A 14041-nucleotide genomic window follows, 5' to 3' on the forward strand; every position below is an offset into this window, starting at 1 on the left:
GGTACCTAAATTATCTTGAGGTGATGCAATACGATTAGTTAGTGGTATTCTCTAAAAGTTATTATATTAAATTAAAGAGATATTTGCGGCATAAATACCATACGTTTTCGATTTTATACACTTAAATACCACATGTTTTTTTTTCGACGGATTAAATACCTTAAGTTACATTTTCGTTACTTCCGTCACTACTTTTCTGTTAAATCCTATTCAAACATAGAGTATTTGCGGCATAAATACTTGATGTTTTAAATTTCATACACTTATATACCACATGTTTTTTCTTTTAGCAGATTAAATACCTAAAGTTACGTTTACGCTACTTTTATCATTATCAATTTGTTAAATTCTATTAAAATAGACTAAGTTGACACCTGTCAACATATTAGTGGTCCACTAATATATTCTCAATAAAAAAATTATTAAATAATTTTAAAACCTATTAAACTGTAAATAAAACATAAAAAAATGTATTTTTTTGCTAAGTATTATTCAATAAAAAAAGTTATTAAATAATTTTAAAGTTAAAAAAAATAATTAAATAATATTTATTTAATTCATAAAAATAAAAAAAATTCTTTTTTTTGAGAGATATAAAAAATACTATTTATAATTATATCTTTCCTTGTTTCTTCGTATTTGTGCAAATAAATTTGTTGAAGATATTTTTGTAAATAAAATCAATTTTAGGTATAATATTGAAAAAAGCCCATATAATAGGATTTAAGAGACTTGTAATCCGTCAGAAGAAAAAACATGTGGTATATAAGTGTATGAAATTTAAAACAACAAGTATTTATGCCGCAAATACTCTATATTTGAATATGATTTAACAGAAAAGTAGTGACGGAAGTAACAGAAATGTAACTTAAGGTATTTAATCCGTCGAAAAAAAACATGTGGTATTTAAGTGTATAAAATTGAAAACATATGGTATTTATGCCGTAAATATCTCTAAATTAAATAAGATCGATATTTAATTGTATCAACATCAATATGACAATAAAGAATGTGCTAGGCACTATTAATGCATTTTAGCATATTGGGTACCAATAGTGCTTAACACCTTTTAAAGGCGACACACTATAATTGATTAGTGATATTCATTAAAAGTTATTATATTAAATTATATAGAACTCCACCAATAACAATATGATAATTAGAAGAGTACTAGACACCACTAGCTACTAGCTAGTACCTCTTAGCATTTCTATTTCTCTTTTCTATTTATTTGTAATTATTTCTATTTATTGGCAGCTTTAATTATGAACATTGTTATTGAGCACTACTAGCTAGTGTTCAATGCTTTCTCTACGTGGCGCTTCATGATTAGTTAGTGATATTCCCTAAGATATATGAGACTTTATACATAATTAGACTAATAGCAATATGATACTGAATAATATACTAAGCACCTCTTTTAGAAATTCTCTTCATTTATTGATTTTTACAGTGTGTGCTGCCGTGCCGACATAGTCTGAGTAGTTTCAATGTTTTTTTTAATCAAATTAATATCGAGCTTTCTTTATCCAATTATTAATAAACTAACACAATATACTATTGAGGGATGTTATGACTCATCTACATATAGCTCATAGAAAACGAAATATTATGATAACTGTTTATATACTGAATATATATAATCATTAATCTGTAAAAGAAAACCACCACGAGCTGTTTCGAACAAGTGTATATATATTGGTTCTTCTTATGCCAGCAAAGCTAGCCTGAGAAAATTAGTATATTGTATTAACTATAGGGTGACCACATGATCATAATTTATTGATATGTAAGGGCTAAATTAAACCAGACAAAGATATAACTAAATTAGGTGGAAACAATTGGTATAGGGAGAGCTTTCAAAGGCTGAGCTTTGTGTAAAGTGAGACCAAACTTGTCATCCATGTTCAAAGTCTGTGGTTTAACACCATCTTCCAACTTCCAATCAAAAGAATGGATCAGAGACCCTAACATCAAATGAACCATTCTAATGGCCAAAGGCAAACCCGGGCAAATTCTTCTTCCACCACCGAATGGAGTCAGCTCAAAGTGTCGACCTTTCACATCAATATCTGATTCCAAAAACCTCTCTGGAATGAACTCATTGGGATTGTCCCATATATTGGGGTCTCTGGAAATGGCCCATGCATTGACTAGGACTTGTGCTCCTTTAGGAACCACATAGCCACATAGTTCCACATCTGTTTCAGCTCTACGGGGAAGCAACAATGGAGCTGGTGGGTGCAAACGAAAGGTCTCCTTGATAACAGCTTGTAAGTAAGGGAGTCTCGATATATCTGATTCTTTCATTTGATTTACCTTGCCAATAACTTGGTTAAGCTCAGCTTGGGCTTTGGACATGGCTTCTGGGTTCTTCAGTAACTCAGTCATTGACCACTCTAACGTGGATGAAGTTGTGTCAGTTCCAGCTGCAAATAAATCCTGTACGTAAATAGTACATATACATTAAATACGAGAAACAAGAACTACTCAATAACAACATATATATTAAACTCACCAATAAGAGATGTTCAATGGTGGTTTTGTTTAGAAGCTGATTTTCACTGTTTTCTTTACTGGCCATGTAATTGAGAAGAGTATCCAACATATTATTATTTTCTTCTTCTCCTTTAGGACTATTACTTTCTTCTCTGTGTTTTAGTCTTTGAGTGATCATACCATCGAAAAAATCCTTCAATTTTCGGAAGTGAAAAGTCATGCTTCTCCTTAAGCCCAGAAGATCAAGCTTCCTAAGAACCGGGAAATAATCAGACAAGTTAGGCTTACCACCAGCCACCATGACATTCCCAATAGTCTCCTTGAGATCTACGGCCATGTCCGAAGCCGCGAGATTCTCCCAATCGGCGGAGAAAAAAGTGGTGGACAACAAGTTGAGAGTAGTTTTAAAACCAGCCACGCCAATAGCCACTGCCTCATTACTTGCTTCACCCATTGTACGGACATCAGCCAAGAGCTCTTGTACCTTCTGTTGCCTTAGATTCTGGTTGGAGTCGAGAGCTTTAACCGAAAACAAGTGGTTGTGGCATATTTTTCTAAGGTTTCTCCAGCTAGGAGAGACCGGACTTAATGACACACTGTGCTTGTCGTGATTGTAGGCTCGGAATGAGTCTGGGACAGTTCTGTTAGAGAAGAGGTTGTCATGAGTTTGGAGGATTTGTTTGGCCATTTCCGCTGAAGAAACCACAACTGTGGTGGTTTGGCCGAGCTTCAAATATATGATTGGGCCATGAATTTGGGAAAGCCTTGCAAGAGATTTGTGGGGATTGTGACCAAGTTCCAAAAGGTTACCAATTATGGGCAAGGGTCTTGGCCCTGGTGGAAGTTGTTGTTGAGTTTTGGTGTATGAAGACAATAGGTTGAAGATTTGAAATGATATAAAAATTGTGAGCATGAGATAAAGCAAATCACTCAACATATCATAAGTGTAGAACTCCATATTCATCTTTTCTTTCCAGCTAATAATTTAATTACTCTTTTCTATCAAAATGGTGTACATTATTATGTTGTTTTTTAATCTACTTATAGTGTGGTGTAACACTTTGTCAAATGGCTAAGAAGCTACTTATAGTGTGGTGTAATACATTGTCAAATGGCTAAGAAGCTACTTATAGTATGGTGTAATACTTTGTCAAATGGCATTAGTACTCTACCCGATTAGAATTTTTATGACCATTAGTACTTTGGCTCCCTTTATTTCTTTCCATTTATTTTTTTGAATCATTTTGTACATGGTTCCATGACATCCTAACTAAAAAAATTGTTTTTAATTTTGAAAAGAGAAAACCTTTTTTCTAGATCTAGGTACGTTTGGCCATACTTTTTGAAAACAGAAAATAAATTACAAAAAAAAAAATAATAAAAAATAATAAAAAAAAAAATTGAGAACAATAAATGTTGTTTTCTATTATAAAAAAATTAATTAATTATATTTTTTTTTTCAACTTTATCTCACTTTGTTTTTCTAATCATTTTCTCACATCATCACTTTCTCTCCATCTTTTTTTCTCACATTTTCTCTCTTTGTTAGGGTGTTATTAGTACTATTTTTAGATTAATTTTAGTTTGTTTTTAATTTATTTTTACTCTTGTTTGGAGAAATTTTACGCTTTTTTATCTTTTATTTTTGCAGATTTAAAATGAAAGAAAAATGAAAAATATCGAAAGAATAAGATGAAAAAAAAAAAGATATCAAGATCAAATATAAAAGATAATTGTGCACAAGATAGCGGTCATGCTTAGGCATGGAAATCCCATGCCTAGGCCCGTGTCAAGGCAAACCTGAAAGACGTGAGGATTTGCAACACGGGGCGCGACATAGGAAGTGCATGCCGCGGCCCGCCCATCTAATTCAAGGTAGATTAGGATTCTTTAGCGTGGGTTATCTTTTTCTATCTTTTTTATCCCTTATTGGCTATAAAAGAAGTAGACTTCAATTATTTTCAGGAAGCAATTGAGAAGCAATCAAGGGAGTACGAATTTTGGATAAGCAGTTTAGCAAATTTCTTGAAGTATTTAAAAATTGCATATCAACATTCCTTTTACGGAGGCCTTGGAACAAATGCCAAGCTACGTCAAATTCATGAAGGAGATTCTATCAAAGAAAAAGAAGATGGAAGAATTTGAGATATTAACTCTAACAGAGGAGTGTAATGCAATACTTTAGAAGAAACTCCCTTCTAAGCTGAAAGATCCTGAGAGTTTTACCATACCATGCACTATTGGGAGGCTTAAGAATATCCATGCATTGTGTGATATGGGGCTAGCATCAACCTTATGCCTTTCTCAGTATTTAAGAGGCTACAACTTGGGGAGGCAAAACCAACAACTATAACACTAGAGCTAGCTGATCCTTCTTTAGCCCATCCAAGAGAATAATTGAAGATGTCCTTGTTCAGGTGAAAATTTTTATATTTCCTGCTGATTTTATAGTCATCAACATGGAAGAAGACAATAATGTTCCTATCATCTTAGGAAGACCCTTCTTGGTAACCGAGAAAGCACTAATTGATGTTCAAAAGGGAGAGTTAAAACTTAGAGTTCAAGAGGGTTAGGTAGTATTTAACGTACTCAAGGCGATGACTTATCCAGAAGCTCGTGATAATTGTTTTTTAATTGATACGGTGGACAAGTTGTTGTGGCATATTTTTCTAAGGTTTCTCTAATTAGGAGAGACCGGACTTAATGACACATTGTGCTTGTTGTGATTGTAGGCTCAGAATGAGTCTTGGATAGTTCTGTTAGAGAAGAGGTTGTCATGAGTTTGGAGGACTTTTTGGCCATTTATGATGAAGAAACCACAACTGTGGTGATTTGGCTGAGCTTCAAACTTATGATTGGGCCATGAATATTAAAAAACCTTGCAAATGATTTATGGGGATTGTGACCAAGTTCGAAAAGATTGCCAATTATGGGCAAGGGTCTTGGCCCTAATGGAAGTTGTTGTTGAGTTTTGGTGCATAGAGACAATAGGTTGAAGATTTGAAATGATAGAAAAATTGTGAGCATGAGATAAAGCAAATCACTCAACATATCATAAGTGTAGAACTCCATATTGATATTTTCTTTCCAGCTAATAATTTAACTATTCTTTTTTATCAAAATGGTGTACATTACTATTGGGGAAATTTCATTGTTTGCCCCTAATAAAACCCCCAATATCAAAATTTAGACCTTCCACTAATTTGTACAAATTAATTCATTAATTACATGAACTTCCCATTTTACCCCTTTTTTTAAAAAGAATAAAAAAAAATTGTTAAAAACTAAAAAACTTCACCCTCTCTCTTCCTCTCTCTCTTGCCTCTCGTGCACCCCTCTCTCTCTCTAGAAAAAATTGAAAAAACTTCCCTCTCTCTCTCTTCCCTGTCGAATGTTTATTTCTCGGTTGGCGGTGGTAGAAAATCGGAGCACACCCCAATCACTCAAGAATCTTACACCATTATAATGGATAAGTTGTGTTTTAAGCATTTTGTTAGATTTTATGTAGTTTGCTTTCGTTATATGTGTCGTATTTGTTAGAAGTGATATTTTTTGGTCTGAAATGGTAGAGATCTTGCAGATCTGGTTTTCTATTGAAATCTTGGTTTTCTAGATGTTATCGATAGTTTATCGATAGAATATCGATGTTATGTCGATATCTTGCTAAGAAAGGTCAGGGATGACCGTTATTGACATGTTGTCGACAGTTTGTCGATATCATGTCGATTAAAAAGCAAATTAACATAAATAAGTTATTTGAGAATTTGTCGACATTCGGTCAAAATTGAAAGTAGTTTGACCAATAAAATTGTCTGTGTTGTTAATGTATATCGATAGGATGTCGTAGGTGTATCAATAGGATGTCGACACAATGAGAATAAAAAAAATTGACCTAAAATGTCGATAATTTGTCGACGGTATGTCGATATTTTGTTGACAATGTGATTTAATTGCTTTCTGTGTGATAATATCGACCTCATGTTGATGTCGATATTGTGTCGACAATTTTATTTGCTAAATAGGCGTGATCATATACTTGGAATATCGACAGTATGTCGACAGTATGTCGATATTTTGGCGACAATGTGATGTAATTGCTTTCTGTGATTGCTAAGTGTGATATTGATTGAATGTCGACATCATGTCGATATTGTGTCGACAAATTCTCATAAACTTATGTATGTTAATTTTCTTTTTAATCGACATGATATCGACAACATGTCGAGATAATGGTCATCCCTGACCTTTCTTAGCAGGATATCGACATAGCATCGATATTCTATCGATAAACTATCGATAACATCTAGAAAACCAAGATTTCAATAGAAAACTAGATCTGCAAGATCTCTACCATTTCAGACCAAAAAATACTAGTTCTAACAAATACGACACATATAACGAAAGCAAACTACATAAAATCTAACAAAATGCTTAAAACACAACTTATCCATTATAATGGTGTAAGATTCTTGAGTGATTGGGTGTGCTCCGATTTTCCACCACCGCCCACAGAGAAATAAACATTCGACAGGAAAAAGAGAGAGGGAAGAGAGCGAGGGAAGTTTTTTCTAGAGAGGTGCACGAGAAGGAAGAGAGAGAGGAAGAGAGAGGGAAGTTTTTTTAGTTTTAACAATTTTTTTTAATTTTTTTTAAAAAGAGTAAAATGGGAAGTTCATGTAATCAATAGAATTAATTTGTACAAATTAATGGAGGATCTAAATTTTGATATTGGGGATTTTATTAAAGGCAAAAAGTGAAATTTCCCTTACTATTGGCTTCTTTATGCTACTTATAGTATGGTGTAACACTTCACCAAACGGCGAAGAAGCTACTTATAGTATGGTGTAACACTTTGTCAAAGCTAAGTTATAGGATGGTGTAACACTTTGTCAAATGGCATTAGTATTCTACTTAATTTGAATATTTGTGATTATTAGTAATTTATTTCTTTTCATATATTTTTTTAAATCATTTTGTACATAGTTCCATCCTAACTAAAAAATTATTTAAAATTTTAAAAAGAACAAACCATTTTTTTTAGAACATCTAGATACGTTTGGCCATATTTTTTAAAAACTGAAAATAAATTACAAAAAAAAAAAAAAAATTTAAGAACAATAAATATTGTTTTCTATTATAAAAAATAATTAATTAATTGTAAATTATTTACTTACTTATTATTCATAATCTAGCGAGCTGATGTTGACTACTTTTCAACGTCAATAAGAATCATAATTAAGGGTGCACAACGGGTGGATTTCACCGGGTTTAGGTTTTTTGGGTACGGGTTTCAGGTTTTGGGTATTGAAAAGTGCAAACCGAACCCACCTATTTAGGAGAACGAGTTGTCGAGTTTGGGAGCGGGTTAGGATGGGTTCGAGGGGGGTGGAGAGGAGCTGGGTTCTAGTTGGGCTTGACCAATTTTTTTTTCAGTAAAGTGTCCAAATTAATTTCTAAAATATAATAATACAATACTATTATTTAAGAATAATCACATTCACATTTCTCTCACACATACATAAACACCAGGGTCGGCCTTGAGTTGAAATGGGTTATAGGCAAAAAAAAATTTTTGTGCCCTTACTATAAAGATAAATAGTATTTTTAAAAATTATTAAAAAAATATGTATATTTTTTAAAAGACAATTTTTTGAGTTGGGCCCTAGGCGCAGGCCTAGCCCACCTATGTCCAGGGGCGGCCCTGGTTAACACAAATCAATACACATTTTTTTTAAAAAAAATACTTATATATATCAACACAAAAAAATTACACAAAAAAAAAAATACAATATTATCATATATTCATAATAATATTCACATTTCTCTCTCCAACACATAGAATCATATTCATAATATCATCTTTATTTTAATTATATAACCGTGTTTTTAGGTGGGTTCGGGTGGGTCTAGATTTTTTATTTGTAAAATTTCTAGAACCAAAACTTGGCTCGATTTGGTACTGGGTTAAACTCAAACTCGCACTGTATTTCTTTAAACCTGATTTTTGGATTTTTTGGGTCCAGGTGAGTCGAGTTTGCCGGGTGGGTGAATTTTTTGGGTACAAATATTCTACCTAAATCGTAATTGTCCTAATTGTTTGCTCATTGTTTATTTCTCAATTTTTTATTATTGTCTTACTGTTATTTATTTTGCTGAAATTCTGAAAGAAAATTTGATCAAGGCTAATTAGTAATTTTTTCCTCTGAACTTTGACATGTACCAAATCGTGCCCCTGAACTTTTTTTGCCGTTAAAAATTCCCCCCGAACTATTGAGATTGTTAAATTTAAGGACTTTTGTCCAATTTTAGTAAAAAAATTCTAACATGGATGAAAGTTTAGGGGCATGATTTTAGAATTAAATGAAATTAGACAAAAGTCCTGAAATCAAACAATCTCAACAGTTTAGGGGGAATTTTTAACGGCAAAAAAAGTTCAGGGGGCATATAATTTGGTACATGTTAAAGTTTAGGGGGTAAAAATCCTAATTAGCAGCCATAGATAAATAGTACAAAAATAATTATAAAATGACATTTAATTTGATTTGTGTTTTTTTTTTTATATATAGAGAAAAAATAATTTATTTAATTTCATTTAAAATAATTTAGTTTGAACATGTTTTTGAATTAATAAAAATTTTTATAGGGAAAACTTAATAAAATAAAAAACTATGACAACGAAACTTTTTAAAATAAAATTAATTCATTATAAATTGTATATTATTATATATTAGATGAAAAATAAAAAACTTATAGACTAAGACATTAAAAAAAACACTATAAGACAAATTAAAATGATATAATAAGAATAATATTTATAGTCTATATGGATAATACATATATAATATATAAATAATGTGGGATATTTAATTCTAATGTATTTGAGGAAGAAATTTTATACATAATTTTATTTGTGTAGTTATTTTTTAAAAATTGAATGAAAAAATCTAAGATGTTACCTAAACATGTTTTGTTTCAAAAGAGGCCTGGACCGTCCGACTCATTAAGTATATGTGCCTATAAATATGGTACTATATCTTCTATGAAAAGGGTTCAAAAGTTTTGGTTTAAGGTTCGTTAATGTTATGGACATTCCCACATAGAATAAATGGTAGAGAATTGAGTCATATATAAGAACATGAACTACTCTACTCATTGTCAATTAATTTTGAGATAGAACCCGATGATACTCAACCCTTAAAAAACTGTCTTTTTCATCTTATAGTATTATTTTCTTTACCTCAATCTTTATTATATTCAGCTTTCGAAAAATTGGATAAACAATTATCAAAATCATGGATGGTATACTCTTTACTCTAATTTTTTTTTTTTTGGATTTGTCTCCTCTTAATATCTCTGGTACCTTTTTAATTAAAGTGTGAAAAGAATAATTTTAGCTAGTAAATTAGTGACAACGTTTTAAAAAAATTTGAAAACGACAAGAAAAGATTAAACGACATTATATGTTTTAGATATTTGTTAAAGAAACAGAATAATCCTTAACTTAATTGATCGGGTTCAGTTACCCAGAGCTCACAAAAAGCAGAATAAAAATAAGATGAGTCCAAACTGGTCTTCCATATGTTCATCAATCTCTAATATATTAATGAATATAATCATTAATCTGTTAAAAGAAACCCACCACAGCTTATTGCTATGCAAGGGCTAAGCCTAACAAAAATATAAATATATATATATATATATATTATATATATATACCATATTTATGGCTAACCTGGGCACACTTATAGAAAGTGATGTTATTTTTATAATGAAATTAAATTAAGTGGAATTAATTAATTGGAATAGGCAGAGCTTTCAAAGGCTGAGCCTTCTGCAAAGTGAGACCAAACTTTTCATCCATATTCAAAGTCTGTGGTGTAACTCCATCTTCCAACTTCCAATCAAAAGAATGGATCAGAGACCCTAACATCAAATGAACCATTCTAATGGCCAAAGGCAAACCCGGACATATTCTTCTTCCACCACCGAATGGAGTCAGCTCAAAGTGTCGACCTTTCACATCAATATTTGAATCCAAAAACCTTTCTGGAATGAACTCATTGGGATTTTCCCATATATTGGGGTCTCTGGAAATGGCCCATACATTGACTAGGACTTGTGCTCCTTCAGGAACCACATAGCCACACAGTTCCACATCTGTTTCAGCTCTACGTGGAAGCAACAATGGAGCTGGTGGGTGCAAACGAAAGGTCTCTTTGATAACAGCTTGTAAGTAAGGGAGTCTTGTTATATCTGATTCTTTCATTATGTTTCCCTTACCAATGACTTGTTTAAGCTCTGCTTGGGCATTGGACATAGCTTCTGGGTTTTTAAGTAGCTCAGCCATTGACCACTCTAATGTGGATGCAGTTGTATCAGTGCCAGCTGCAAATAGATCCTGTATGTAAATAGTATTAGAAATTGATTGGTATCACAATTGTATATATAAAATATGTGGTGTGTCATTAAATAAATAAGTTAAATTTATGTGGTCTATTTTCAAATAAAGTTTATGACTTAAGGGCATAATTGTCATGATTTTAATATGTGAATACCATAAGGACAATTTCTAGTTTGATGAGGGGCCAAATTAGCAATAGCCAAAAAAAAATTAATTACTTTAAATAGTTATTAGTCCTCATTTTTACATAGCTTCACATAACATATTATTGAATCCTCATCATGAAAAAACTCAGGTTCCAAAGAAAAACTTTGATGCAAAAATTAGAAGATCATATCATTACAAAATTAATTTTATGGACTCCGATACACGCTTCTACTATTCTTTAATTTTATTATTTATTTTTTATGAATTAATTAAGAATAATTCAAATTTACAGTATTCTTAACAAATAAATAGTACATATGTATATATCAAATAAATCAATAACAATATATAGAAAGGAATGAGGCATAACACAAACATACCATTAAGAGATGTTCAATGGTGGTTTTGTTCAGAAGTTGAATTTCTCTGTTTTCTTTACTGGCCATGTAATTGAGAAGAGTATCCAACATATTATTATTTTCTTCTTCTCCATTAGGACTATTACTTTCTTCTCTTTGTTTTAATCTCTGAGTGATCACACCATCGAAAAAACCCTTCAATTTACCAAAGTGAAAAGTCATGCTTCTCCTTAAGCCCAGAAGATCAAGCTTCCGAAGAACAGGGAAGTAATCAGACAAGTTAGGCTTACCAGCAGCCACCATGAGATTCCTAATAGTCTCCTTGAGATCTATGGCCATGTCTGAAGCCCCAAGATTCTCCCAATCGGCGGAGAAAAAAGTGGTGGACAACAAGTTGAGAGTAGTTTTAAAACCAGCTACGCCAATAGCCACTGCTTCATCACCTGCTTCACCCATTGTACGGACATCAGCCAAGAGCTCTTGTACCTTCTGTTGCCTTAGATTCTGGTTAAAGTCGAGAGCTTTAATCGAAAACAAGTGGTTGTTGCATATTTTTCTAAGGTTTCTCCAGCTAGGAGAGATGGGACTGAATGACATTCCATGATTGTGGTGATCGCAGGCTTTGAGTGAGTCTGGGACAGTTCTGTTGGAGAAGAGGTTGTCATGAGTTTGGAGGATTTGTTTGGCCATTTCTGCTGAAGAAACCACAATTGTGGTGATTCGGCCCAGCTTTAAACTCATGATTGGACCATGAATGTGGGAAAGTTTAGCTAGAGATTTATGGGGATTGTGACCAAGTTCCAAAAGGTTACCAATTATAGGCAAGGGTTTTGGCCCTGGTGGAAGATGTTGCTGAGTTTTGGTCGATGAAAACACCAAGTTGAAGATTTGCTTTGATATAAAAATGGTGAGAATGAGATAAAGCAAATAGCTCAACCAGTCACAAGTGTACAACTCCATATTGATCTTCCTTTTCCAGCTTTGGCTATTTGGCTATTTATTTATTTAGGGGATGAACAGCAAGCTCCAGTACTTTCCGCTTCTTGAAGATAGAACATTTGGGAAATTGGGACCATTATCCATACATGCCCTAATATATATAAAACTAATTTGTAGATTTATGTTTTAATAAAATAGGGACACGATTTTGTGATGTACGGCAGCTATTAGATGGTGAAGTTATTTAATCTGAGGGTTGTGGTTGATGTATGGGTAATTAGGATTAAAAAATAGTAACGTACCCTAAGACTCATTATTACGTACCCTGAGACACATTTAAAGGCTGTCGTACATCACTTAAAGGCTTAAGTACATTACGGAATAAAAGTACACTAACGAAACAAAATCGTGTCCCATATAAAATATTAAAATTGAGAGAATTAATGGGAGACGAGAAAAATAATTTTAGAGTGATTTTAAAATGACATGTCATTACCTCATTTATGTATGTATATAAACAAAATTTATAATTAATTATATTTGATTTAAATTTTAATATTTTTTTTAATTTTCTAATTTTTTTTTAAATATTTTATATTTTTATAGAAAATTAAAATAATAGTTAAATATCAATTTATAAATCTATATTTTTTTTATAGAATAATTATTAAAATAATAGTAAAATATCAATTTGTAGATTTATGCTTTAATAGAATATCAAAATTAAGATTAAAGAGAAAAAAGAAAGATAATTTTAAAGTGATTTTAAAATGTTATGTGACCGTCTCATACTTAAATAAATGTAGATAAAATCTTTATTTTTTTTCTTTATTTGGAGTAATACTACTACATGGACCCAAAATGAAAATATGCATGAAAAGACAAAATAAGCTATCGGATCGTACACCGAACAACGACAATGATGATTCATCTGTCATTTTTATACAAAATTTTCAAGATCTATCTATATATACACATGTCTATAATACGAACTAGGTTTTGTGATAAAGTTTTTGTGGCCATAAATAATCGATGTAATGGTCATAATCATAAACATATAAATGTATAATAATAGTTAAAAAATGTACCCCATCAAATCATTTACTATATTGTTTTAATAATTTTTGATAAATAAATATCTTTATACATATATAAAAACAAATTAAATATTATATTTTCTCAACTCTTCTCTTCTCTTCTCTCTCTCTTTTTTTTTGTTTGTTTGTTTGTCTGTACACTATTGTACACATTTTCCATGTAAAGTTTCAAGAAGGCAGACTGTAATGGTTGGAGATTAGATTTGTATGCACTTAAATAAACCATAATGGAGCATGGACCTTGTTGCAGTATTATTGTAAATTAATTAATGAAACAGTCGGAATAGGTGGAGGAAGAGCTTATTATTCTTATTTTATGTTAGAAAGAGACAATTTTTCTTTCATCTTGTTCTCCTTCTACAAAGATGAAAATTGAAGCTCATTTTATCTCCAACCCAGATCTACTTTACTTACTTTTCGATATTGTTTGGTTCAATTGCATTAGACAATTCAAGGATATGAAAAGTAGTAAAGTACTAAACCAAATAATAATAAGGTTAAATAGCGGCATAAGTACCCAAAGTTTTGAGTTTGTAAGCGGTATAAACTCAATAATTTTTTTAGTGGCATAAGTAGCCAATATTTGTAACTGATACTAC

General features: G+C 31.7%; 2 protein-coding genes across 2 annotated transcripts; both read right to left on the minus strand.

Moving 5' to 3' along the window:
• Nucleotides 1-1677: 1677 nt before the first annotated feature.
• Nucleotides 1678-3536, minus strand: LOC115714670 (geraniol 8-hydroxylase). The gene is made up of 2 exons (XM_030643420.2): nt 2519-3536; nt 1678-2442 (listed from the first exon to the last, which is right to left on the minus strand). Exons 1-2 carry the CDS (start codon nt 3461-3463, stop codon nt 1828-1830), a joined length of 1560 nt encoding a protein of 519 aa, XP_030499280.2. The 5' UTR covers nt 3464-3536; the 3' UTR covers nt 1678-1827.
• Nucleotides 3537-10259: 6723 nt separating this feature from the next.
• On the minus strand, nt 10260-12485 carry LOC115715257 (geraniol 8-hydroxylase). The gene is made up of 2 exons (XM_030644098.2): nt 11428-12485; nt 10260-10897 (listed from the first exon to the last, which is right to left on the minus strand). Exons 1-2 carry the CDS (start codon nt 12364-12366, stop codon nt 10289-10291), a joined length of 1548 nt encoding a protein of 515 aa, XP_030499958.2. The 5' UTR covers nt 12367-12485; the 3' UTR covers nt 10260-10288.
• Nucleotides 12486-14041: the final 1556 nt, after the last annotated feature.

The sequence above is a fragment of the Cannabis sativa genome, chromosome 4, assembly GCF_029168945.1.
Source record: "Cannabis sativa cultivar Pink pepper isolate KNU-18-1 chromosome 4, ASM2916894v1, whole genome shotgun sequence".
NCBI classification, from domain to species: Eukaryota; Viridiplantae; Streptophyta; class Magnoliopsida; order Rosales; family Cannabaceae; genus Cannabis; species Cannabis sativa.